Here is a 26,852-nt window from a genome sequence, read left to right as displayed (position 1 = left end):
TTTTTTAATGTCCTCACTGTAAAATAGTTTGGCCCTTTTTGTTTGAAAAGCAATGATTAAAAATAAAACGTGTTGCAAATAATTTAATTTGCTAAATCCTTTATTTAAACTTAATTTCCAGTGTGTACAGAAAACATCTTCATTACAAACTGTCTAAAAGAATACAGTTCTATCACAATAAACAAATGACTGCAGCTTATTAACAATGCGTGACTATGGCATTTTGTTATAAAGCGTGTCTACGGAACAGCTTTGATCACATGATCCAACCAAACTGCAGCAATCAAAAATAACCTTCATGCAGATCAGTTCACATTTGTTCCACTAATCCTTTACTTAACCTCATAACTTCCTTCTGTGCATTTTAAAACTGATGCGTCAGCTCTGGTTCCCTCGCTGTGAAACTATAACCTCTGTGTTCATGTTGGGTGTGAGCTGTGAGACTATCCTGTGGTGTCATGGTGGTGCTAGTGTTGAGGGCGTTACTTCAGACTCTGCTCTCTGATTTATGAAAAGACAAGGGAGAGAGAAGGGTCAAGGAGTAACTCACTAACTCACTGATCCCCACCTATTGTTACACTTTAACGCTCTGCTGTGGATTAGTGATAATTAGGTTTCATCACGTTTGGCACAAATGATCACTCTGCCTTACAGAGTGACGCCAAGAAACTGGTATTGATTGAGGGTTTTAAATCTACTATATCTACAGGCTTAGCATAGGCATAAACATGACCTGACCAACTCTACTTAAACGTGCAAACAGCGTATTCAGAGTACTCAGATCTTGTAATTAAGTAAACAGCATTAACAAATATAGATAAAAGTATTGCCCTCAATGTTTGGTGCTCCAAATATCAAATGTGAAAGTAATTGTTGAATGTAGAATGGTCCATTTATTAAATGAAAGCATAATGTATAATATTATTGTATAATATTGAATTATAATACCTGATTCCTGAATAATATCTGGATCTGGATTACTTGTGGATTATGATTTATTATATTATTTATCTGAATTTACAAGTAATTGCAGTTATAAAATAAATGTAGTGGAACAAATTAAAATAATTAAAAATTCTGTGCTTAATGTGAAGCAGTTCACTGACAGAATATTGTTTTACACACAACATGTGACCTTTTAAAATTGGAACAACTGTGTTATGTGATTAAAATATTGTTGAATCTCATATTTAGCAACTTCTAGTGTTGCATTAGAGCTACAAAATTAACACAGTAAAATCTAAATGTATGACACTTATTACAGTGCACTGAAAATGTGTAAAAGTATTAGTAGTACTGAATTTTGTATCAAATCAAATCATCTGAATATCAAGATAAAATAACCATAGTGGGTTTTTTTTTTTAGGGCCAGCAAATATTTCCCAAAGCCATAGTGTCTGTTCTCCAGTTCTCAAGACAGAAGAGGTTTTTCATTCACGTCAGTCAGAAAGTTGATTCTCAGTGTTTTGGTCTTGATCACTTTGATGTGACTTGTTAGTCCCATGGCTGAGTGAGCTAACAGCAGTCAGCTGCCCCTCCACTGTCTGTCCTGGCATCGCAGATGGACATGATGGACGCCTCTGTGTCAGAGCTGCTCACCTCACATTCTGACACCAGGATAAACCTAAAACTCCGACTATTTCCTGCCATCTGCCTTTCTTCAGGTCACGATGGTGTGGATTCTATGTGGCCTCTCCTCTGGTGTACACATTGCAGGGTCCTAGAAAGACAAATAGAAAACAAGGATACAGATTGTTTGCTTTGATAATTACAATTAACTATTAAATACAACTTCAAGACATTAAGTGAGAGAAGAATAGCCTCACCCAATTATTCCACAGGGTATTAATAGGATGATGGAAGCAAAAAGGAAGGGGAAGCCCTTCATGAAATGCAGGGTGGCTGGATACAGGGAGTTGAAGACACTACTTCCCACCAGAAAACATAAGCTCTCCACACAGGCAACAGAGGCAAAGAGGGCACCTGGGAGAAAGTGCAATCATACAATTAGGTACACGAGCTGACCCTGTAATATTACTACACTGCAACACTGCTGGCACACTGAGCTTGCTCTCAATTCCAAATGTGTCCTAAACATTTGGTACAATTAAATGACGTTTTTTTTTTAATCCAATCCTCACTGTCGCAGTTTGCCAAGTTAAAAAAAAAAAAAGCTTGTTTGAAATGCGTATTTGTACATGATCAGAGACTAACCTTGCTCTGATGGGTCCACCAACTTGGACAGTTTTGACCTGAGCACAGGTGTTGCAGTCATTAGGAGGAAACACAGACCATAACCTGTAAACATACAAATAAACACATCGTCACACTGATGCATACGTAAAATGTTCACCGAAATAACTGATAATTGTGTCAACTAACCTAATTTTGCCAAGTACTCTAAATTACTTTTTTCCATTTAATCATAATCAGAGTAACCATTTTGGGGGTCCTATTTTGTCTCATCTGTGCAGCTGTGTATTAACTATTAACTTTAGTGCTTACTCAAACGAATAGTTAGACTTTGACGAAAACACTTTTTGGACAGAAAACCGTGACTTCAACCACTAAAATCATTTTTAGAAGAAAGTTGGTTGCCTAAACATCTCCAGATTCTCTCACCTGTGAACATTAATGCAGTGGTGTTAGCTACAGAGAAGACCACCAGGCCAGTGATATTGGAGATCAGACCGATGACAGCCACCCATGAGTCCTCTAGGCAGTACTGCATGATCTTCAGCCCTAACAGACTGCTCAGGTAGGCCAGGTGCTGAGCTGCTGATCCATAACCAATGAGGGCCGGCCCCCAGCACAGTGGTGAGCTTAGCTCGTACAACACGTACAGTTCCCTGCTGCCACAATGTACAGTCACCACAAGAAAGAAGCACAGTGTGTACAGCCACAGCTTGCTTCTGTGAAGGCTTTCACTGCTCTCACTACTGCAGCCTCCTGCTGAGTAGAGGTGCCAGACGGACTTATAGTGGCGAGTGGTGAAGAGTACTGCACTTGGGTCTGGCAGGACAGACTCACGGACAAACAGGTACGTGTACAAAGCCGAAGCCAAGCTGGTGGCCAGGACCAGCCAGAATGGGTTGATGTACCTGAATGAAATAGTCATAATGATTTTAAATTCAGATGCAAGATGAGTGTGGAATGACGTTAATACAGACATGACTGCAACAATAAACACATCTTACCCTTGCGCCTGCCGCCACTGTCCTCCGATTATGCTGGCCAGCATCCCTGAAAGACCCAGACAGGCCTCCAGCACTGCCACCCTGAATGTGCGAGACCTTCTGTCACTGGTATCAGCCACATATGCGAAGCAGCCTGCAAGGACGGAGTTAAAATCACCTGAAAGGCCACTGAGCAGCCTCCCCACTAGAAACCAGACCACAGGCAGCTTCAGATACATCACGACTAGGTAAACCACTGCCTGCAGGGTCAGGCCAAGGTTGGCCAGGATGAGGATTGGCCTGCGACCTGCAAGGTCACTCCATGAGCCCATGAGAGGCACCACCAACAGGCCTACAGAAAAACCCCCAAGGCTGATGTAAAGGTTCCAGTGGGCTGTTAAGGTTTCCACCTCCTGAAAAAAACAAAACACAAGTCACCTGGCCAACCACACTAACAGGTAAAGTTAGACGTGATTAGGTATAGTTAGACATAGACACAGACAATACGCATTTGAAGAGATCTGAGCTCTTACTGTTGGACCCCCATCAATATGTACCTTGGTAGATCCTAGGTCTAATTTTGTCATATCAGCTGCTCTACCTAGAACAGTGCACTAACTGGATGTTCATCATATCACTTTTGCTTCCTCTTTGCTGAAACTATTTCTGGCTTTTATTCTATTGCGCCAGAGGGACTTATGTTTTTTTACATGTTGCCGTTATCTTGTGTGTTAAGCAGTTTATAATGCAGCTTGTTTATTTTTATGAAATATTATTTCTTTTCATTTTGGTTTGCATGGGGTTTAATGTGTGCTTCATTGTGAATATCAAGTAAGATGTCACAGAGTGCTAACCTTATTCTGTCTGCAGCCCTGTGCATTTGTTATTTTAAAAAGGCTTTTTTGGTTCTGCCTGATAGTCAATGTCATTTGATGAAAACATGATTTGCCTGTAAGCTGCCTCAGCTACTGCCAAAAACCTTTTAATGAAAATGCTGAGCAACTGCTTTTCTGTTTCTTGCAACACTTAATGCTGTAAAAACAAAGTGTTAAAAAACACTGCATGGCCTTGGCTTGTCAAATCTGGACTGTAGATGAAAAACATCTACACTTAAGGTGTGAAATGTGAATTAGATGAAATTAAATTAATAAATATCAATAGTATTTAATAAGAATAAGAATAGTTAATTATTAAGCCTTGTATTTAAGGGTGAAGACAGACCTCTTAGCTTAGAGCCGGTCTGCATTGGGGCTCTCTGGGTGTTTTATGCGGACTGACCTTCTGCAGAGGGTCGAGGGGCGCTGACCCGTTGCTGCACTCTGACCTCTTGGAGCCGTTGTAGCCCAGGTCTTCACTGATGCGGTCCCACAGATACTGGGTGGACAGTGGCGCCTGCAGGGTCAGAGAAAACATGGAGAGGAACAACACTGGCTGCACTGACACCGGCAGAGGGCATGTAAACGGCGGCCGTGGTGGACGGCTGCTCCGTTCATCAGCCTGGTCTTTATGGACCGAGTCCTCCGGCAGCAGGTCATCCGCTGAGGCAGCGTTGAGGACGTCTCTGGGGATGATTGCTGCGGTGTCCGACTCGTCCATGTCGTGACCTTATCAGGTAAACTGACTGTGTTAACGGCACTATCGTGATATCCCCGGTGCCCGCACACAAAGACTTTATGTACCGGTGTGACGTTAGCTACAGGGCTAAGAGCTAGCTAGCTGATCATGCTAAGGCTCGTTTGTGAGCTAACGCCGCCTCTGTGAATAAAAAGCTCAGCTACGTTTAAGAAAGGAAGCACAAAAAAGCGTGGACTCAGCGACCTCGTCCGGACGAGCAGGTGAAATACAAGTTTATTTAATCTGCAGAGGCAAAGTAGCTCAGAAACCGCGTCCGTCTAACGTTAGTGTATTGTGGTGAAACAGCTAAGCTAAATGCGCAGTAAAGTTCCTGTTAAGTTTAATTAACCAGCTAACTCAGTTACAGGGACATGTTCTGTGACACGTTCACTCAGCAAACTTCAGTTTTCATTTCATTTTATTCCATTTCCGTAGTTTTAAGTATTCAATGTTTTAAGTACAACACTATATACTTGTAATATAAATTACATAGTTTTCATTCAACAGTGAATCTCATACAATGTGCATTAAGGGGAACAAAACCTAAATGTAATCAGTATTTGCAGCATTTTGCCCTTATACCAGCAGCAGTTCTCTTTTGTTTGACCTGCACACTTTCTCCTGGTACTTTGCAGAACCTTGGAAAAGCTGTGATATGAATCTAAAAACATCTAAAATGCCAAAAACCTCTGAATGGCACTGTGGCTTATCATAGTTACTGTGCACTATAAACTAAGGCACTAAATTTTAAGTTAGGATCTTTTCAAAAGTAATGGCGTGGATTGAAACTAAGCCCCATCGACTCCTCTTCCACTGATAAATCAGCTATTTTTATGGGGTGTTTTATTTTATTTTAAAAACTAGGTTATTTGAACAAATTTTAACACCAAGTATATTTGGCTACTACAGCAAACTAAATCCTAAAGCCTAATTATTTGTGAGATTTAATAAAATCTAGTTTCTTTTCTCTTAGTTGAATCTAATGACTGACTGTAACTTGAACTGTACACACTCTACTACTGTTTAGGTTGGTTTGACATGAATGATTAATGTGCAATACTGTAAATGAAAGCCAACATCAGTAACATGTGATGTTTCACACAGATTCAGTTTTGGTTTCTGGAGACTGTATTTAGATGGGTAATTCCCACTTGTGTGTACTCATCCTTTTAGTAGCCTAGAATCTGCCACCTGTAGGTTATGTGTGAATTGCAGTTTCCTCTGCTTGTGTGAAATGGCAACACTATATCTTTTGAAACATGCACCAGAGAAATATTATCACATGATCTTTTATTGCTTCTAAATGATAACTGTATTATACTTGATTTATATAAAACACTTTGTGCAAAGTCAAAATAATGATCTGTTAAAAGCTGAGAAAAAGATATGGAGAGATATTTTGTGATTTTGCAAAAGGTTTCCTACAAATTTCTGTCCAGAGCAATGGTCTGTAGTATAAAGGCCACTTAGGGAAGGATAGAATAGTTTTATCCTCTGTTATGTCCTATGTATTTCATTTTACTGGACGTTTTAATCTCAGATGAAGTATGGAAAGAATCCACTATTTAAAATAATCCCGTAACGTGTGTGGCAATCCAAACCTATCAATCGTAAATTGTCACTTTCAAACACGGGAAAATCTACCCGTGTAGGTTAGTTTGGATTACTTTCTTCAGGTTTAATTTACAACATCCCATGTAGCATGTAGCAGACATATTGCGTCTGTTCATATTTTGTATGCACGTGTTACTGCTGCACTTACCTGCAGATAGGACTGCTTAAAACTGCTTAAAACTAAAACTGTTTAAAATATCAAGATAAAACTACTCTGGGCATTTAGTTTACAGTCATAAATGTAGAGTTTAAAGTAATTCAAATAATGTTCAATCAGAAAAGACTGACAGTGTGGTATGTATGTGTGTATTTTATATCAAGCATTGTATGTCAAAGTCTGGCCATCTGGACCCATAGTCAAACCCATAGTATACATGTGTCATGTGAGTTTTACTTTTAGAGTAAATAAATACCACCTCGGGTGAAAAAATGCAACGCTAAATACCACTCCTTCCTGTAATACTCCTTCAATTTTTCATTCTAAACAAACACACACATATGCATGCATGAAGTGGGAGGGTGATCTGGTTTACCTAGATCTCAGCTTCTTCTTTGGAATCACAAAATTGTTTTTATAAGTTACACCCACACCGGCTATTTATAAGATCTTAAAATATGTTATTTAATTTAACCGCTCTTCCTACAAGACATGGACAGCACACGCATATTCAAGGGTTATGAATGTAATTTCTTTGTTTGTTGTTTCTTTTGTGGTGAAACACCTTAAGACATCTGCCACTTTCCCACTTCAACAAACAGTGATTAAGTTTTGTTAATGTCATTACTACATAACATTCCCCTTAAGTATGAAATAATGTCAGTGTCAACGTGTCTCTAGATGTATTAGCTCTGTGAGAGTCCTTCTAATAATCACAATTTTTATGGTGTACACCCAATGCAGAAAAACTGTTCTTACATCTCACAGTCAACATTGAAAAGATTTGTTTTTCTGTAGATTATTGCTTCTGTTGCTTATTTACCCCCTTCAAAATGCTTGTAATATATTCTCTACAAGCCTGCCCCTCACTACAAGTAAATTTTTCAGGTTTACATATTTCTCATGGTCTATAAACTGTGACTTCATATGTTTGTTTCCACTATTATTTTACAGTTCTTTGGATTTCAGTCAAAATCTTTGCTGTTTTTCTCTGGAGACATAGCACTTGTATTGTGATAGTCTCCTCCCCTCTTCTTCTTCTGTCTCTACCACTGATAATCTCGACTCTGGTAAGAACATGAAAATGAATTTAGCCAACAGACCTGTTAATAGGATGTTACATATTATATCATATGTGAGCTTTGATTTTTGGTCATGACGTTCTGATAGCAAAGACACTTCCCCCAACATAGTGCTCATTATGACCAATACGACTACTCAAGATGCCCACTCACCACCAAGCACCACTCAGTACTAGACTACAAGCATGACACTTACTAATGAGAGGTTAAGGTAAATCTTTTTCTCTCCTTGTAGACCATTAGATAGGGAGACAGTCTCACACTGCGTAACATTTACGTTAACAAAGCTAAATAGCAACATTTTTGCCAGTATCTGGGTTAATATTAACATGCAGTAAAACACATACTAAAATCATATAAAACGTGTATTTTGATGCTACTAGTATTTAAGCAACTTAAAGTTCAAGGGCAGTGTGATTAGTAGGAATAGGGAGTGCAAAGGTCATAGTGTCCTGTAAACAAAACTTTTCGGTATAAGTCACTATAGCAGAACCAAAATGAAGACAATATCAATCTTAGGTGAGGAAGAATATTATGGAATGTATTACTATATTATCTATTGTTTTTTTTTAATATATAATAAAATGTAATTCACTGGGGGTGTATTCATACAAGCCCACCTCAAACTTGATTACACTTGGCATTAATAAAATGAATAATCCATTTCTGCCCTTTCTTATATTTTCAGAATTAATTTTCTAAATCCACAAAGTATATTTGAATTAAAAGGGAGAGGTAGTTCCAACAGGACAATATCGGAATCTGTAGCCAAAATCTGCAGCAAAATGAACAAGGTAACTTTTAATAATCAAAAAGGATCAAAGACATAAATCTAGAGGAATATTTATAGCTTTACATTGTGTTTTTAGCTGTAACATATCCAGGACAGGCCTGTGTCACTGACCCTTTGTCCCATGTAATCTCTGACATGATAAATTGAAAAGTGGGATCATGTTCAGGGACTCAGTCTGTTTCAATAAATCAATGACCACAGGCTCTTTATGTACAGCATAAAACATACTGTATATGTGAACATAAAAACAAACATGAGACTCGAGTGAAGACGACAATATAAGTTGCTATACACTTTCTATGGACAGTATTTCACATGATGGAGTTGATGAATATAGGGCATACAGCAAAAAAAGCAATTCAAACAGGGAAGTATTATTAAGCAGAAGTCTTTTCTGTTTAATTTTTAATACTTAACAGAACAGCAGCAGTTCTATGCTCCAGCATGAGCCTATTTGAATTTCTTTTTTCTATTTGGCCAAGCTTTGTTTGTTGAAAGGTTTTGTTTTGGTCGTTTTTTTGTTGTTGGTCTAATGTTGTTTTTCAGATGCAAATAATGACAACAGCAAACAGGAGTAAGAGAAAGCAATGTTTTTTGAGTACATGTAGGTGTTTAACTTTGTCATTGAGTTAGAGAAGTCAAAATTCTCTAAGTGAACATAGCAGAAGAAGAGGTGTAAAAGTGCCATGGTACAGGCAAATGTATTCTCACGCTACCACACCCAGTGTCATACTGAAGGGCTTGATTGATGAGTACAACCTGCTCATATGAAAATACACCCACAGCGCACACACACACACACACGTGGACAAATTTCTCTGATGCAGATTGAGCTTCTGGTCCTGCACTGAATCACAAAATTCAGTTTAATTCAACACTAGATCTGCAGAAATCCAATCTTTAGAAACTCACTAATTTTCTCATCTTCACTCTTGACTTCCTCTTCTTCTGATCTCTGTCAACAAAAATTTCATTTATCCAGCCACTTTATTTGTAGTTTCGGCTAACATTCTTAATTGTTTTGATAAGGTTTTATAATTTATCACATTGTTGACATATATGCATACAGTAGACACATGAGTGCTTTAGGTAATGGAATTACTTAAGCTTGGTTGAATTTAAATTTGTCTGGTCACTCATGTAGATGCCGTGTGTTGTTTAATTTAAAGCAAGTAGATCCAACAGAAAGTGTTACAATATTAACTGATAAGTGAGAGCCAAAACAACAAAATAATAATTACACCAACATCAGTTATAAACAAGAAAATAACTGTATGTATGTAACTTGTATGCATTTGCATTTGCAGTTATTCATGTCTGAAAGGTGTAATGTAAGGTGTTTGGTTTGTTACTGATCTCACTGTATTCTTTTTTGTCATTAACAGATTCCCAAATAATGGAGGCACAGTCACCTTTGCGAGCTCATTTAGCTTCTCGTGGTGCTAGTGTCGTTATTTAAGGTAATAGCCTATTTTTCAGAACAGACCTAGCCAAAGCATCCACATGAAAACAGAGAGTAATTTGTTTTCATATATTGTCGTTCCAGAGTGAAAGAGTCATTTGGATGTGGCCCACACAAAGATGGTGACATAAACGAATGTCAGGTAAGTGTAGTGATGAGTATGAAATATTTGCTTTTGGAAGTGCTTAGCTTAGAGCTGTGTATTGATTATCTTCATGTTGCTGGTTTATCCCTGATTGATATACACACCTTTACAAAAAATCTGTGCAAATTTGGAACATGAAATGCCTTCCTTACTTCTGAAGCCTGTTTCATATGAGATTGTACTTACATACAGGTTTAGACTGTAAGTTGATGACAAAATTGTGATTGAATACATAAATGAGCATATTTTAAGAAGAATAATATATATTAAAGCATGAAGGCAGAATTTTTTAACTACAGTATATGTGCATGTTTGGACAGCACAGCGTCATTCGTATTTTATGTGTTTGCAGAAGTTAATACTGTCCCATGAAGATATGAGTGAAGTTATATAACCACATCTGTCTTCTCCATGTATGTACTGTAACAAAGATATAGTCAATAACCTTTACTGCTGTGACAACTCATGTTGCTGATGTAGTGCTTTCTAATGGACGTTATTCCAACTTTTTCTTCAGTTGTAGCCTGATAGCCCTAAGGTCAAGTCTGTACAGCAGTTCATGCGGTGCTGTTTCTTAGACAAACTACTTTTGTAGCAGTGATTATTCTTTTCTCTCTTGGTAACTTAAGTGGAGCATGTCCTGGTCTTGCCTATAAGCAACTAAGTCTTTGCTGTTCTGCAGAAAATGGAAAAGCGGTGTGTTTTGTACACATGAGAGTGACACAATGATTAACACACACCAAAGTTTAAATGGTGTGATGCAGACATTGAGGTGCCAGAGTCCACTTCTTACCTTAAAACAATGCTTGGTCAGTGTTATTAAAAAATATCCACTGAACATCATGTTTCCCTGCAGCAACAGGCAGCAAAGACCTTTTACATGAACAAAGAGATAAGGCAGGAAAAATACTGGGCTCTTTTACCTTAAGATATTAATCCATGTTCCAACATCAGCATGGGCAAACTTTGGATCGTTTTATTTGATATAGAATTAATGGTGTTAAAGAATTTGGTGACACCTATTATATTTGAGACCTTAATCCCTTACTAATATGTAAAATTAGTAATTAGTTTCATCGCCATTTTATTATTCCACCATAAACTGGTGTTGCTTTTATCACAGTGTTTATGCATACTCCAGTAGTGTCTCTAGAGGATTCAACTTTTTAAAGAGTTAATTTGTTTGTGCCTAACCAAGTTGCTGGGTCCAGATATAAGATTATTATTATACCAGATATGATTTTGGTCATGTTTAATTGTTATCCTGGTTGTTCCAGCCCAAAGCTGAACTCATTTTGACCTTTCTTGGAGTCTGTCAATTTTGTCATTATTATGTGCAGTGTGGTCATGATTCAGTTATATACCTTTCCCAGCTGTGCTAATGTCACAGAAGCACATTGAGAATGAACTCTGGAAAATGGAAATGGGAGAAATGAGGCTAAACAGTCTGTGCTTTTTTTTTTTTTTTTCAAGATTCAGCCTCTGGAGAACTGGGCATGCTTATTTAGCTCCCCTCTGTACTCCAGCCAGTACTGATGTTCACCTGTCTTTGCGTGCTGACACAAATTCGTCTATGCGGAAGAGATAATCTTAACAGGATAAAGATTAATGATCCCTATTTTCTCAGATGGCTATGTAAAGCCAATTATACATGCAATTTTAAAGATACTTAAGGTACTCAAACTATTTTGTGTTATGTATCAATGAAATATATATATATATATATATATATATATATATATATTTAGTTTGCAAGAAAACATTTGGATAAGAGATGCTGATGGTTTCCTGTAATTTTTAACTGAGGTTGTGAAATATGATGAGCTCAAATCTCATTGCTGTCCATAGGATTAGAGCCGCTGGATTCCCAGTGATTTAAAGAGATCAAATGGGGAAGAAGCAAAATCCTTCCAAAGGGTCAAAGTTGGAGAGATGCAGAATGATTGAAGGTAAGGGAAATCAATTGATTAAAAACATTTGAGCTACTTGGCAGGGGGGCATATATCTGCAGTATGTGAAGACCTGGGACAAAATGGATTTTAAAGTGGTGAAACAACAATTCACAGAGGCCAAAAGACTAAGCAGTTTTAAAATCCTAAACATTTTATTCTGGTAAATTGTGAATGATGACAACATTCAAAGGAAAAACTATCACTCGTTTTCTCTCTCCTTAAATTCTTCTAGTAAAGAGTGAATGACGACAGCATTCAAAGGAAACTCATGCTCTTTCTTTCTTGTTGAACTGGTTCTCATAGTAATGCTGTGATGGATGTCTGCTATCAGAGGTAGGACAATTATTTTATATCATGATGTATTGCGTTTGAATAGTTTTAGTTTGTCTGTACATTATATAAGTTGGTTTAATGTCAGTCAAGTCCCAGTTTGTGTTTTCTAATGTTACCATGCTGCGCTACATATAGAGCTTAAAAACTCAGGTGGATTATTATTATTTCATCTAAGTTTCAGCTTATTGACTGTGTGTAAGAAGTAACAAGATTTGAGTCAATATGACACATTACCACCTGCAATGTTCATACTCATACAAGCTTTACTGCTTTCCGTACTTAGCATTTTTAGTGTTTTTAATAAGAGACGTGAATCAGTGGTTAAATGGTAATTGGGTATAGAACATATTGAGAACAGCAATTTGGAGAAACAGCTGCACATTTTCATATGAAATATCCCTGGGATAGGCAAAGTAATTACTGAATTTATATAAACCTCACCCTGAGCCAGAAAGTGAAGTATTCAGTGATAAATTTCACTGCCTCAGGGACTCTGAATATTTTCCTCTGAGTTTCAAAAGACACTCCTAAATCAGTCTTTCTGATGACATAAAATATGGAGTTAGATCTTACACTAATCATCTAATTTCTGAATATTCTTATTATGGACAATCATTAGAATTGTTATGAAACTAATGAAAACAATTGGAGTGTTCAGTGACAAACACGTTGCTTCAAACATTTAAACTACTGGAACAGGCAGTTTAACGTCATGGTTGATGTAAGACCTATTTCCAAGTCAATCCTTGAATAGCAAAGTATTTCCAAATGACATGTTTCTGCACAGGTGTGGCTTGTAAGAAAAATAAACAATCAACGCCCTTCGATTATAGTATAAGAATAGTAAAACCCAAGGGTAGAGCACATGCTGTAGGATCACTAAATTCATGAAGTATAAATACACCTTGTATTCTTGAAATGATAAAGATCACAGATCTGCAGTGTTTAGTGCAATCAAAGATCTATGTTGTGGTGAAATTGTGTAATTTACTGATTTATCTGCATTGACGTTTGCTGTAATTCTCACATTACTAATGTCTAGGAAAGATGTGTGTTTCTTTCAACTGTGTGTTTTCGTTTTTAACTCTAACCCAAATAGCATAAAGGTTAAGATACAAAATGTCAATGTCTGTCACTGTAACATGACAGCTTTTTTGCATTGAAGTCGCAATTTTTTGCATGCTAGTTTCACGAAGATGTACATGTAAATGTCATAAATGCTGGATAATTTGAAGCACATTGATCACATCTCAGTCCATAATGTAGCGGCAGTTGCTTTACATCAGCTGTTAATGTCAAATTAGTGTATGCTTGTAGGACTTTCTACAGATTCATAAATTCTAAATTGGGCTGATAATTGTTAATTGAACAAAATCCAGATAGATGAGCCAAAACATTTAGGTGCATGCTGAGCCAGCATGTCTAAATACCTCTTGAATGACATGTTTCTGGTTTGCATATTGCAGAATAAAACATACATGCTCAGATATGTGTGAGAAACATCACATCTTACACTGCTCTAACTATGCCATAGTTTATTATACTTTATTTTATTAAAATTTTTTGACCAGAGTTGATAGTGGTGATTCTTGAATTCGCTGAAACTCTGGTTGGCAGCCAGTGTCTCAAATTCAGAAGCTGATGTCTAAAACTGTCTCAGTTTTATTACCTGTGTTTACATCAGGATTGTTAAACTAATGCTTACCAAGAGCAGTGTAGAGAAACACAACTTTGATGCTTTTAAATTATAAAAGGGTCAATAACATGTTCTACCTCTGCAAAACATGATATTGCAACTGAGAACACCTGAGCACTGGAGCAATTATTTCCCAGAAGACAATGAGACTTTCACTGAAGTGCCCCATGGAATCTGTTCCCACATTACACCCTCCTCAAGAACTCCATCTTTGGCAGAAAGAGCCTTCGGCAGTAGCTTCGCTCTGCAGAGGCCTTGCACTGTAACAGAAGAGTTTATTCATCTGTAATTAATCCTCCATCTCTCTGTCATTCTGCCTCGCCCTCTCACTGAGGACAAGGTTTGTTCAAGGTATAGCTACGAGCTAAGGCTGCTGTTGTTTTCCTGGTTCATTGGGAGGATAGGATAGGAATCTACCTGTATTGACATACCTCTCCCTCTTACTTTCTCACTTTCTCCTTTACTTCTCTACCTCCCTTATTCTTTGAGCCTCATACTGTCACAGTAAAAGTTTCAGAGAAGAAGTCAAGTTTAGATTCTAAAGAAAAAGATACATATATGAAAACTCGCCCGCATGGAGCGTCCTAAAATGAATGCAGGAGCTGCCTGATGATCTGAGAGTAGTTTGACTTCACATCCCACTGACCACGACCTGATTGGTACGTATGCCCATTAGTTATGATTTTAACTCCTACTGGTTGCTTCAGAGACCGACGGCTTCTCTTTACCAGAGTAGACGGTACTTTGTGGTTTAGTTTGCTACAGCGGTAACACTGTGTTCTTCAAATGTGAAAATGATCCTGCCTGTATTTACTTGTGCATGTTTGTTTGAATGTGCAACAGTAAAGTGGAACTAGATCACATTTAAGACAGCCTTTGCCATGGGCAAGCTCAGAAACCAGGGCACTGCGCCCGCTCTCTGCCACTGGCTGAGTAGTGTATCTTATATCCTATTCAGACAAGTAACCATTCAGTCAGGCAAAGAAAGACTGATGGGAGAAGGAAGAGAGCATTGCCAGCTGCCAATGACTGCACCAGTAGGTCTTTTGGAACCTGTTGCAGCAGGTTTTTCTTTTTGTATATCTTATTGCTGGGCTAGCCTGGACAAATGCCAGACACACACACTCACTCTCTCTCTCTCACACACACACACACACACTGAATTAGGATGATATTATGAGCTGCCAAAATCTGAAACCAGCCCATCAGCCACTTCCATACATATTTAGACAGTCAATCTAATCGACGTGCTTCACTGTCAGGGTGGAGGGGGCTGGAGGTGCATGGACCCATGAGGGAAGTGGGCTCGAGATGTGGACAGACCTTCAGGTGTGAGTGAGAGAATCTGACTGAAACTACAAATTCACGAAAAAGAGAGCGCAGTTATTGAGGCAAAGGTTAGGTGAGTGAATATATGTGAATGCTAGTGTTTATATGAACTGCTGCAACAATTCTTTCTGTAATATAGGGAGCTTGATTAGATGATTTAATTCTCTTTGCCACATGTTTAAATAGTAGCTACGAGACGCTACTGTGCTGTTCTGTGCTGAAACTGTTGACACTCCTGTAGGTGCTGAATGCTGGTTTACTTCTCTAAACTTTGAGTGCAACTTTCTCAGGTCAGTGTCCGTGTATAATCCTTAAAATTAGGCTCACGATGAAAAGATACACGTTCTTTTCTTCTGATAGCCATAAGCATCCAATGTAATAGCATCATAAATATATGTGTAAAACTTGTGGCAAATAACATGGAGATAAGGTGCTGACAGCTCACAGTGATCCTTACAGTTGTCACTGATGAGATGTGTGGAACCACTCTACACTTTTTATTAAGCTTTGGAAAATCTCTTTAAAAGTAACATAACCGTTTAAGAAAGCAAGAAAAGTATATAGTTTTTTGATGAACATTTATTTACAGTAACCTATTATTGACACATTTTATATGCTCAAAATCCGCCTCCCTTTCTTTTTGCATTTTAAAACATTGGAATACAGTTTTGCATAAAGTATATTTCTTTCAAGATCCAGAATATTTTCATGTTCTTAAATTTTATAATGAAATTATGCATTTGCTGAATCTGTGAAAGGGATTTTACTTTAGAAGAAAAAACACAGCAGCTATACTCTCATCATGCATCTTTTAAAAGGGTTTATAACTACACATTTTCACGCAGTTTTAGTATAATAGCCAATTTTAAAATAATAAAATCAAAGTAACATAATGAGATGCTTTGGTTCACATTAGATCTAACAGTGATGAGGAGTTTATGGTAGCACAGCAAAAACATTCACGCAATACTACTTTTAAGGTGGTGCTTCAAAAAACTAAAAAACAGAAAGCACAAAAGATTCATTTTTCATCTTCTCTCCAGTCTCCAGATGATTTGCAGTTTTGTACAATTCAAGCACATCAGCAGCATCAGAACTAACCCCACTCACCCGCAATTCTCTTAAACAAACTAGCCTGGCACACGACACGTGACGTGACCTCCTGTGCAGAGCAGGACAGCACACCAAGGAACCATATAAATGTTAAAAACTAAGAAGTAGACATAAAGCACAGTGACACATGCATACTGTGCAATTATGGCAAGCTATTGCTCAGACTAACTCAGTGGTACAGACACACCTTTCCCAAACTGCACACAGTATTACACATAGCTGTCACAGCCTGGGATACAAAATAAAATAGGAACAAAATAATTCATTAATTAAGTCATATGACATGACAATAGGATTTAACTGTTAAATGACCATGTGTGCTTTTCTGACACCAAAGAGCTGTTCTGAAAAAGATAAAGATTATAGAGTGGGCTCATGTGTAGCATAAGAGCAGCCATTCCACAACCACAACCTTTACTGTGTTATTGTGACCACGGTGACAAAGGTCCCGACATTTTAGCCCTAAATCAATCCAGGTTATTTTTATGCCTAAACCTAATTGAACAGTGATCATTGTGAGGTTACTTGTTCCAATGGGTTGTATCAGGGAATAGAGAAATGAGCTCTGTGGTCATTTGTGTCGGAAGACCTGCTGCGTCAGTGAGTTTTGTGCTATGCATAACCAGACTCTAACCACAACAAAGTGGGATGTAACAGCAGGAGGGAAATTTAAAAGGCAGATGGGCTGATATCCATATGAGCCACTGCCGCACCAATATAGGCCCAACTTGACTTTGATATCTTTAGGGAGGCGGATCCTTGGTGTGAATGAGGGTAACCCCCCAAAACCTTCCTTTATTTTGCACACTGGCATCAAATGACTTAATTAGAGCTTTAGACATTTGTAATTTTAAAACTAAAGTAGAATCAACACACTAAACTTGGACTTGAGATTCTTCCATATCCAGCATTAATAAAATAATATAAAGATAAGATAAAACTTTTTTCATCCACAAAGGGAAATGCAGTTCAATAATACAAATATATAAACATTTAAATACTATTGGCCCAGGATATATTGTCTAACATGCACTAACATGCAACTAACTATTTCTTGTAATTATGAGCAACAAAGATTTGGCAGTGGGGTGATTACTGATATCAGCACTATTTCTACAACAGAAAATTAGCCAACCTTCTTTTCTAATTAAACTCCAACTAACCGGAATACATGTGTGTTGGCTTCTATCCAAAGCTTTGCCAGTATTTGCACTGACTCATGTTGAAAACAAACAGTAATGTTTGCATCTAAGAAACTCATGACACTGCTGATATATAGGCCAGGAAATACTGGTAGTGTATTTGACATTTGAAAAGAAAGTTTATATTTTTTAAGCCTGCCTTGAAATAATAGTTATTCTTCCTATTTACACTGTCCATTACCTTCCTTCCCTTCAAACATGTAGTCACAACCTTATATGAAGATGAATATCTTCAGCAGTTTAGGTTAGACAAATCAAGACCTTATTTTCCAATGTTACAAAATTCCTTCTTTCTCTTCTGTGAGTAAAGAGATTAGAAACACTAAACGTACTAAAATGTACTTATACTCGTCAGCTTGACTAAAACCAAATGAATTCTTTATGAATTGTAACAAATAAGTTTATATGGGTTCAACAACTATGAAACCTAAAGCCAAAGAAAATGAAAAATACTGTATAATTACAACATAATTAGAGTAACTCCCATTTCAGTAAAATATTACATGTACAATGAAAATAAAAAAAAAAATTGGTGACTGTAGTAACTATGTCATGTCAGTCAAAGAGTGCTGGTTATCCATTTTAAAGACTATAATAACTAAACCAGAAACCAAGAAAAATCCAGCGGAGCGATTAAGATCACTACATCAAAGATGATTCATTCCCAAATTACTTTGCCTAAAAATTCAGAGAAAACTACTCCTGTGAAATAGATTTATTTTATAAAGTGGACACCGATTTACACCCTGTCACCATCAAGGCACTATTTACTTTTAGGAAAATTCCCTATATGTGGCTACAAACACATATGAGAGGAAGAAAAGGACACAAACAACAAATCATGTTTATTTGAGCCTTTTATTATATTATTCTTTAAAAAGCATCAGATATTTCTTATACACTACAACTCTATTCCATGACCCACACAAAAATGCCCATGGACCTTTTGAAAAACCCAAAAAAACACTTGTTAAACCATCTGAAGGAAAAAAAAAAAATCTTCATTTACAAAATAAAAGAAAAACTTTAACCTTTTTCTCAAGTTATGAACGTACCAGAATGAAAATATAAAATATTAAAATACTGGATATTGAGTAGAAACATTAGGGCAATTTGTAGTTTTGCCTTACATTCCTCAAAGTACATATGCAATTTCATGCAGCCATATTAGTTTGGGTCGAGATAAAGTTAGTTCATATTGTTAGAAGAGTCTTAATTCACAAACTGAGGTATCATCTGTACATTAAACCTGAACATTATTATGAAGCTACCCCTACATACAGGCACACGTTACTGGTGCTGAAGTTTATACTTGTCTTACTGTAAGTGCATCTGTTCTGGTTGGTGGCAGCGTGTCTGTCAAGCAGATGAGAGGATTTGTTGCCACAGTGATGAAACGGCAGTCTCTCAACTTTCACCCTGACACTTTAGCCTCTTTTGATCAGAACAGAAAGCACTACGATTGCTACTTCTCTCTCTCTCTCTCTCTCTCTCCCCCTCCCTGTGTCTTACACACACATTATAGGAGAAGTTGATTCCACTTACTCTGCCTCAGCATTATTTGGCTTTATGTGACCTAACAGCCATGGTTTGTTGGCAGTTTTAATGAGCTTGGTTTATGTCGGGGCTGAGATTACCTTTACTGGAACCTGGGCCACGTGTCTCCCACCTCTGCTGGGATCAGATAACACTTCGCTAGACTCTGCCAGATAAACCTGGGCCCCATGTATATCCATTAATGTCAGACTTTGGGGCCTTAATATACTGGCACTAAACATGAACTCAGCTATTCCCACTCATACTATGAGAAGAGACAGTGAATGTCACATATTTACAGTAGAATAATAACTCATGAGACACGATCTCAGAGGATCAGTGAAGAGAAGTACTTCAGCGTCCTGTCAAGTCCCAACGTAAAAATCGATAGAATAAAAAGGTAAACTTTTTCTGCCTATAGTGTTTTTCTAGCTCATATGAATCCGCAAGATTGATACTATTCATGTCCGTATAATAACTATGAAGCTACCATTAGCGGTGGGTTATCTTAGCTTAGCATGAAGACCAAAAACAATAGGAAACAGTGTGAAACGTTCTGGAAGTCGCTGCTGTCAGCAGAAATAGCCCTGTGCAGTCCTATCCCCAGCCAAGGAAAGAAGTGTTGATATACCACACATTAAACATATACACGTTTTAAACGATTTAGACCAAATCCACATGCTATCAGAAGTGTTTAAACAATATCAAATAACTTGAAATTAGATATTAGGTATTAAATTAGTTTTTGTTCCTACACACAAACCATCAGACAAAGCTGTACTGTATGTAGAGCTGCTGTTGCTGTGGTGTGTTAAGTTCTTCTTAAATTAAACTTTTTTTTTTATCCAAATCTCTTCACAGGAGCAGGTTTTGGTACAGAATGTCAGATTCCCTCAGCAGGAGTAAGTCTCAAACATCAGCCCCTCAGGCCAACCTACACATCTGTGAGCCACGTGGGACCTCCTGCCAGCAGATGGCAGAATCACAGGTACTGAGCTGCCGCAGTCTTTCCTGTTTTAATCCACAGCAATATTTTGAGTGCTAACAGTGGAAACACTGACATCTTTGTTGTATATAAAAATATGGTGATATGAGCCGAATGCAGGGCAGGGATCATAGGGGAAAGATAGTCCCTAAAGATGGGACACAGGGCTTAATTGTATACGTAACAGAACAGGCATGCATTCAACTGGTCTAGCCTGTTTACAATGTAATCAGCCAAAAACAATTACACATACTGTATATTACCTCAATGTAATATTTATGATAAAAAATTAAGACATTTACTAACAGTACTGGAAAAAGAATTGGAAATCAATTTACAGAATATTTTAGGAGGAACCTTGGGGAAACTACAATATTTAGCCTGATAAAATATAAATAATAAATAATGAAACAGGGATAATAAAAAAAATCTCTCTAATGTTCCACTCTCCAGTCCAGTTGTTGTGGTAATGCTTCTTAAAGCTGGTTGCCACAAATAGCAGATAGAAGAAGAAGAAACACCAGAAACACTGGAAATCAGGATTGACTGTGCTTTGAGTCATGTCTGGCTGCTATCTGCATCCCAGCATGCACAGATTTTGCTTTTAATAATGAAGGTTATGTTTGTGGATTCAGTGTCAGGTTTATGATTATTGTGATTTTCAGTTTAACATTAAGATGAGAGAAACTTCCTGTTGTACACTGGCAGGTTTTCTTCAGAGTTTCTCTCTGTCTCGCCCCCTCCTGCTGAGTCTGAAGATGCTGTCTGACAGTTGATATCATAACATATACTGGAGCACATAAATCTGCAGATGTTTACCTTGAGAGTGGAAAAAATAACAAACAATAAAGCCTTTATTGACCTTACCACTTTTATGATCAATGAGTTATCAATATCTGTGACTTTACAACACTGATTCTGTGGCCAACTGTTACTTTGAAAAGCAGTTTCCTCCGCACTGAAACATTACTGCAATAATAACTGTACATTAAAAATATGTATGTGTGAACGTACATTAAATTGTATACAGTATGCCACAATGTTAAATTCTTTTTTGTTATTATGGTCTTTTCCAGGGCTTTTTTTACTATAAATATGTACCTACAATCAATGTTGCCAACTTTCAAAATAAAAATTGAAAAGCATATTTTCTAAAATGTTGGACTACTCCTTTAACCTGTCAGCCGTATTGCATATCACAAGAAAATAAAAAGAATGTAGTTTTCTGCCACAGCAGTAAAAATGAAAAAAAAAATTTCAGAATGAGCATGAGTCAGGAATGCATGCTACAATAATTTATTATGGTTTATTTTCTGTGACAGAGAGTGTTTCTGGTAATGGCCTGAGGTCTGTCCCTATAAGGATAGTGATTCAATGTTTACTTGGTTTGTAAAGTGAGTGATGACAAGATCTACACAGCCCGACCCTGTGTTTGATTGTGATGAACATCTTGAATGACTAGTTTCACTGTGCTCATTATCACACTATAGACTAAAGAGGGCAGGGATGTCTGCTTCACTGAGCACCTTCAGCTGGACAGGAGACAGACCAACACCTTCAGCTTGAGGAGGGCAGCTGTGAACAGGAGACACAGCATTGATGGGACCATCAGTTCAGGGTCAGGATCAGCCCCAGGGCGAGGCCACGTTGACTCTGACCGTTTCCACCCATACAGACGACAGTTCAGCGATGTAGCGTTGATGACTGCAGGTTGTCTCCAGCAGTGTTCTTCTGCCTTCAGCTGTTTGCAGGAGATTGTCAGCCCTGACACCCGTTCATACAGCTCCGGCAGCGAGGCATCGCCATCCTGGGACCAATACAGCAGCAGTGTTCAGGTTTGTAGACTCAGCATTTTGTACAATCCCAAACAACAAGCTCATATCAGAAAGGTGCCTACTGGAAAGAATGGGAGTAAATAAACAGAATGGACATGTGTATAAGATTTATTATTATTATTTATTATTTTTCCACCATGTTCCTCATGACAATACAGACATGGTTATCCCTGCACATTAATAACTTACTACTAAAAAAGGATAATTATTTTGAATACACAAGTTAATGACATTAAGCTAATGCCACAAATTCAAGTCAAGTTAATTAGAGAAACACAAACAGAGATGTCCTATTGCATTGAACAGAGTTTTTTTAATTTCTCCTGTTTGCAGAGTTCACACCCAGAACTCCCAGCTGTACCAGTGGAGCCCTCCTGCTTCCTCTCTCAAAGCTACCCACCCTACAGCTCCACAAGCCCTCTGCAACAAGTGAGTGTGTTAGATCAGATACAGGAGAATGCTGAAGGTGGATCCATGTTTGAGAAGCAGCACACCTGATTATGGTTTAATAGTGGTAGAAATGGCTATTTGTGATTATCATGACCAATTGGATGAGCAACAGTTTATGGATCAATAGATTTGACTCGGTCAGCTTTCAAGACTGTGTGTGTGTGTACATGTGTTCTCTCCAGATCTCATCTAGACTGTACCCTAATAATGATCAGTCCAACAGCTCCAAGTATTTGCTCCAGACTCTCTCCACACAGTCACACCAGGAGAGCACCACACAGTCTCTCTTTCCCAAGCCCATTTACTCATACAGGTAACACTGCAGCACATTGCATTTTTACCAGCATTGATAATTTCGTCTACCTTTATTGAAACTGTGCCAAGCCTAACACCAGGTAAGATGCTAATGTCCAATAAAAATGTCTCATTCCTCACTGCAGCATCTTGATCTTCATGGCTCTGAAGAACAGTAAAACAGGAAGTTTGCCAGTCAGTGAGATCTACAGCTTCATGACCGAACACTTCCCCTATTTCAAGGTACAGTTCAAACACACAATTACCATTTTCTTCGTCATACACTGAACGTACAAACATAAAATAATCTCACCAGATCTTGTGATTACATGGTGTGGTTTTACAGCACCTTTGATTCTGTTTTAGTTGCACTTCTCTCAAACCTCTTTCTCCCTCCAGTCAGCTTAGCTGGTCATCACACTGTCACTATGCTTTTGGAGATGTTTGGCTGGTCACTGGTACAGGATATAGGTACATTTGTTTTTGCTCACGAGAGAATGGCAGCAATGTTTTTGCTGTCTAACCACAACATTTTCCCCTTGTAATTATTTTATTTAATTATTTATGTTTTGCAGTACGGTAAACTATTTGAACATTGTGATATGATTTTTCTGAGCTTTTGTCACCTGTCTGGAGTTGACATTTGTTAAATTCTGCTTCCCCATCCTCATGAGTACAGCATCCTGACCTCTCGTTATTATCCATCCATCCATCCATTTTCTATACCCGCTTATTCCTTAACCAGGGTCACGGGGATCTCCTGGAGCCTATTCTGGTTATTATTACCCTATTTAATAAATCTGAGTGGAATAATGCATGTATATGGACAGGTTTGCAACAAATCCAGTTGTAATTAGTCTTTCCTTTGTAGCTGAAGGGCTCATGTTCAGGATTGCCCTGTTTTGTTCTAAGTATCATTATCATCAAACCACATGTGCATTGTTTTTGACATTAATTAATCCTACAATATTACTACAGTGATGAATGTCACTGCAAGCAACACTGTGCTACACCTGCAGTCATGTGGCTGTGGGCCAGCTGGGCAGTAACCTGTTAAGGCATGAGGGTAATATTTGCATTGTGTGTTTGTGTGTGTATGTTTGCTATGGGGCTGTTGCAGGAACCACTGAACCATTCAGAAACTTGAATCTGATAATTAAAACCAAAAAGATGTTATAAATTCATGCCCTCATGCTTTGGTATTGATTAAATGAGGCAGCTGGAGGGTTGGACCTCTGTTTGAACTGTCTTCACAAATACTGTAGATTTTCCAAAGTATTCCAGATATCTACAAATCAAATAAGTTCAGACTCACCTCTGGAAAGAGCTCAAAGACTTGCTGGCATTCATATTCAAGAAGGCACCTTATAGATGGCTGCTTTCCAAACAGCTGCCTGTAACATTAAAAACAGGCTGCAGGGCCCAAAAATACAGATCATAAAATGATAGCAGCACTTCTCAGCTGTATTTTGAAAAAGCTGTGATTTGTAAGGTATATTTAAATATTTTCTGAATGTCATTCAGTATGCCTCACTTAAGTTCATTTCAGTTCAGTGGACATTTGCTATGGCATGCAGAAACTATTCACTGACAGAGCAGGTGGTGGCAAAAATGAATATATGAAATGTTCTATACACCGGTGGATATGATGCATATGTAACATGCTCATTACTTTCCTTCTTGTACCATGAAATAGCCAGACATTACATTATAAGCTGAACAGTTGCTTTTCTTAAATATATTCTGTACTGACTGCTGTTTCTGTGTTCAGACAGCTCCTGATGGATGGAAGAACTCTGTGCGTCACAACCTCTCCCTGAACAAATGCTTTGAAAAAGTGGAGAACAGAAACGGGAACTCATCCCGCAAAGGCTGTCTGTGGGCTCTCAATCCAGCTAAGGTGGAGAAGATGCAGGAGGAGTTGCATAAGTGGCGTCGCAAAGACCCCATCACTGTCCGCAGGAGCATGGCCAGGCCAGGTGGGACCCTTAATAGTCAAAAGACTTTATGACCACCTCTGAGAGAATTAAGATGATGAACTGGACACTGTCAGAAGAATTATTTTTATTATTGATTTTTAAGGGTAAAAGCTCAAAGATCTACTCTATTTTGCGTCCATTTAATCAGTTTTTAATTAGTCTGAAATGCACTTTAAATTGATTAAAGTCAGGATGTAATTTTATTACATTGTATTTGATCCACATTTTTTTTCTACAGAAGACCTTGATCGTCTACTGGGAGAGAGATTGGACAAGCTTAGGCCTTTGCCACCTTATACCAACCCAGCACTCTTACCCAGAGTGGACCCTATCCAAAGCACCCCCCTGTCATCCTGCACCTCAGCCCAGCTTCATGCCCCCTGCGTACCCACTCAGCGTTCTCAGTATGGCCACATTCAGCCTCAGCACAGCTACCTTTCCCCTGCTGGTGCTCATCCCAGCAGCTCATCTGCCTTGTACTCACCCTGTGCACAACAGCCTGCAGCTGGTGTCCTATCAACCAATGGAAGCCAGAATTCTCCTCTGGCTGGAAAGATGCCACCTGTGTACAATGCTGCACTGCAGGCTGAGTACGGTGTTGCTGTACAGGACTTTCTGTTGGAGGGAGATGGTAGCTATGACATCGACACACTCAACCCCAGCCTGACTGACCTGCAGCTGCAAGGTAAGCCAGAGAAAACCAAACAGGCACATGGGTTTTCCCTGTGGCGATCTAATGAGGAATCCGACTGGTCACTGAAATGTTAATAGATTATTGATACAATTATTAGATATTATTATTATTATTATTATTATTATTAATAATAATAATAATAAAACAGAACATATTGGAAAGGAATATCAATATATAAGAATATAACTATAATGAATGATGAATCATCCCACAGCATGTTTTAAGATTTTAAAATATCTTAAATCAAATGTTGCAGGAGGAAGTGGACTCTTTAACACAAAAAATACAATACTGACCTCAGTATTATACTGCTTACTGCTGAGGTATTAGTGGTACAAACCATACCTGAGGTTTCTCCCTCTGTTTTTAGGTAACGTGTGGGAGGAGTTAAGGGAGGACAGCCTGGTGTCTGACCCACAAGTTACCACCACAACACCGTCCTCTTCATGTGCTCCGCATGACCTACACATGCAGACCAGCTGTCTGCAGCTCACGCCTCCTGTCAGTCAGACATCAGAGGTGACTGCTATCGGCCGACATAAAGTAGAGTATGAGGAAGAGGATGCATGTAGTGGACGAAACTTAGAGCATGACTGTTTGAATGGACTGCATCCTGTGGTTTATTCAGGGGTGGAGACACTGGCTACGTATCTGACCTCCTGCACCACATCCATCTCCTTAATGTAAAGACCTGACTGTCAATCGCCCCCCTGACCTTTAATGTATTTTATCTACCTGAATGAGGAATATTGTAACAAGCAGCTTCATTCCACAGTATTAGCTTGGTGCTTATTTAACCTGTGAAATTCTCTGTTTACCACAGTGTGGCAGATGGATGAACCACTTAAAAAGATATTCTACACTTTTTGCATCCACTGTCACCAGCAAGTTCAGCTGATAATAAAAAGTAAGAAATCTTAACTCCTGTTATGTCTTTTGTTTCTCCACTTATGACATATGATAGTTGGTTTCATAAATGGAAGAGTAAACTGGGAAACACCTGATAAATTAAAATTGTGATTTATAACTTTTAAATTTATTTTTGAATTTATGTATTCATTTACCTTTAACAAACTATAATGTTTGATTTACACATCTTTCATGGTATGATTCATATGTTACGTAAAAAGTTCCAGTTATGGTTGTTCATGTGTAAATCAGTTTTCCGTTTCAATTAAATATGAGTTTATCATTTATAAGCTGATTATTCTATTGGTGGATTTAATATATTTGTACATTCTAGTCATTCAGTTTTGTCAGCAGCTTAAAACCATGTTAAGATCACTCCACATCAAAATATATTGAACTCAGTAGGTAGGCGTGTCCAAACCTTTGACTGGCAGTGTAAGTCCAATGCAGGTTAAGGCTAGAGAGTCACCATGTGAAGCTCACTGACTTCATGAAGCGTAGC

General features: G+C 38.1%; 2 protein-coding genes across 8 annotated transcripts; one reads left to right on the top strand and one right to left on the bottom strand.

The window, feature by feature from the left end:
- Nucleotides 1-82: 82 nt before the first annotated feature.
- Nucleotides 83-4,919, bottom strand: slc46a1 (solute carrier family 46 member 1). The gene is made up of 6 exons (XM_026297490.1): nucleotides 4,455-4,919; nucleotides 3,198-3,589; nucleotides 2,623-3,101; nucleotides 2,215-2,298; nucleotides 1,827-1,983; nucleotides 83-1,720 (listed from the first exon to the last, which is right to left on the bottom strand). The coding sequence occupies exons 1-6, from the start codon at nucleotides 4,770-4,772 to the stop codon at nucleotides 1,666-1,668; spliced, it is 1,485 nt and encodes a 494-aa protein (XP_026153275.1). The 5' UTR covers nucleotides 4,773-4,919; the 3' UTR covers nucleotides 83-1,665.
- foxn1 (forkhead box N1) lies at nucleotides 4,652-26,330 on the top strand. Of its 7 annotated transcripts, none has more exons than XM_026297434.1 (13): nucleotides 4,652-4,788; nucleotides 9,822-9,896; nucleotides 9,983-10,040; nucleotides 11,892-11,992; nucleotides 12,228-12,328; nucleotides 20,066-20,192; nucleotides 21,680-22,024; nucleotides 22,358-22,453; nucleotides 22,657-22,787; nucleotides 22,915-23,011; nucleotides 24,540-24,747; nucleotides 24,989-25,432; nucleotides 25,812-26,330. In XM_026297434.1, exons 5-13 carry the CDS (start codon nucleotides 12,309-12,311, stop codon nucleotides 26,126-26,128), a joined length of 1,785 nt encoding a protein of 594 aa, XP_026153219.1. In that variant the 5' UTR covers nucleotides 4,652-4,788; nucleotides 9,822-9,896; nucleotides 9,983-10,040; nucleotides 11,892-11,992; nucleotides 12,228-12,308; the 3' UTR covers nucleotides 26,129-26,330. The 7 variants fall into 7 exon arrangements, with proteins under 7 accessions (XP_026153219.1, XP_026153210.1, XP_026153255.1 ...); XM_026297425.1 differs by having other exon boundaries at nucleotides 24,986-25,432; XM_026297470.1 differs by lacking the exons at nucleotides 4,652-4,788; nucleotides 9,822-9,896; nucleotides 9,983-10,040; nucleotides 11,892-11,992; nucleotides 12,228-12,328 and adding exons at nucleotides 12,996-14,683; nucleotides 15,287-15,421 and having other exon boundaries at nucleotides 24,986-25,432.
- Nucleotides 26,331-26,852: the final 522 nt, after the last annotated feature.

This window comes from Mastacembelus armatus, chromosome 13 (assembly GCF_900324485.2).
Source record: "Mastacembelus armatus chromosome 13, fMasArm1.2, whole genome shotgun sequence".
In the NCBI taxonomy this organism is placed as follows: Eukaryota; Metazoa; Chordata; class Actinopteri; order Synbranchiformes; family Mastacembelidae; genus Mastacembelus; species Mastacembelus armatus.
This window is presented reverse-complemented; position numbering and strand designations above follow the sequence as displayed.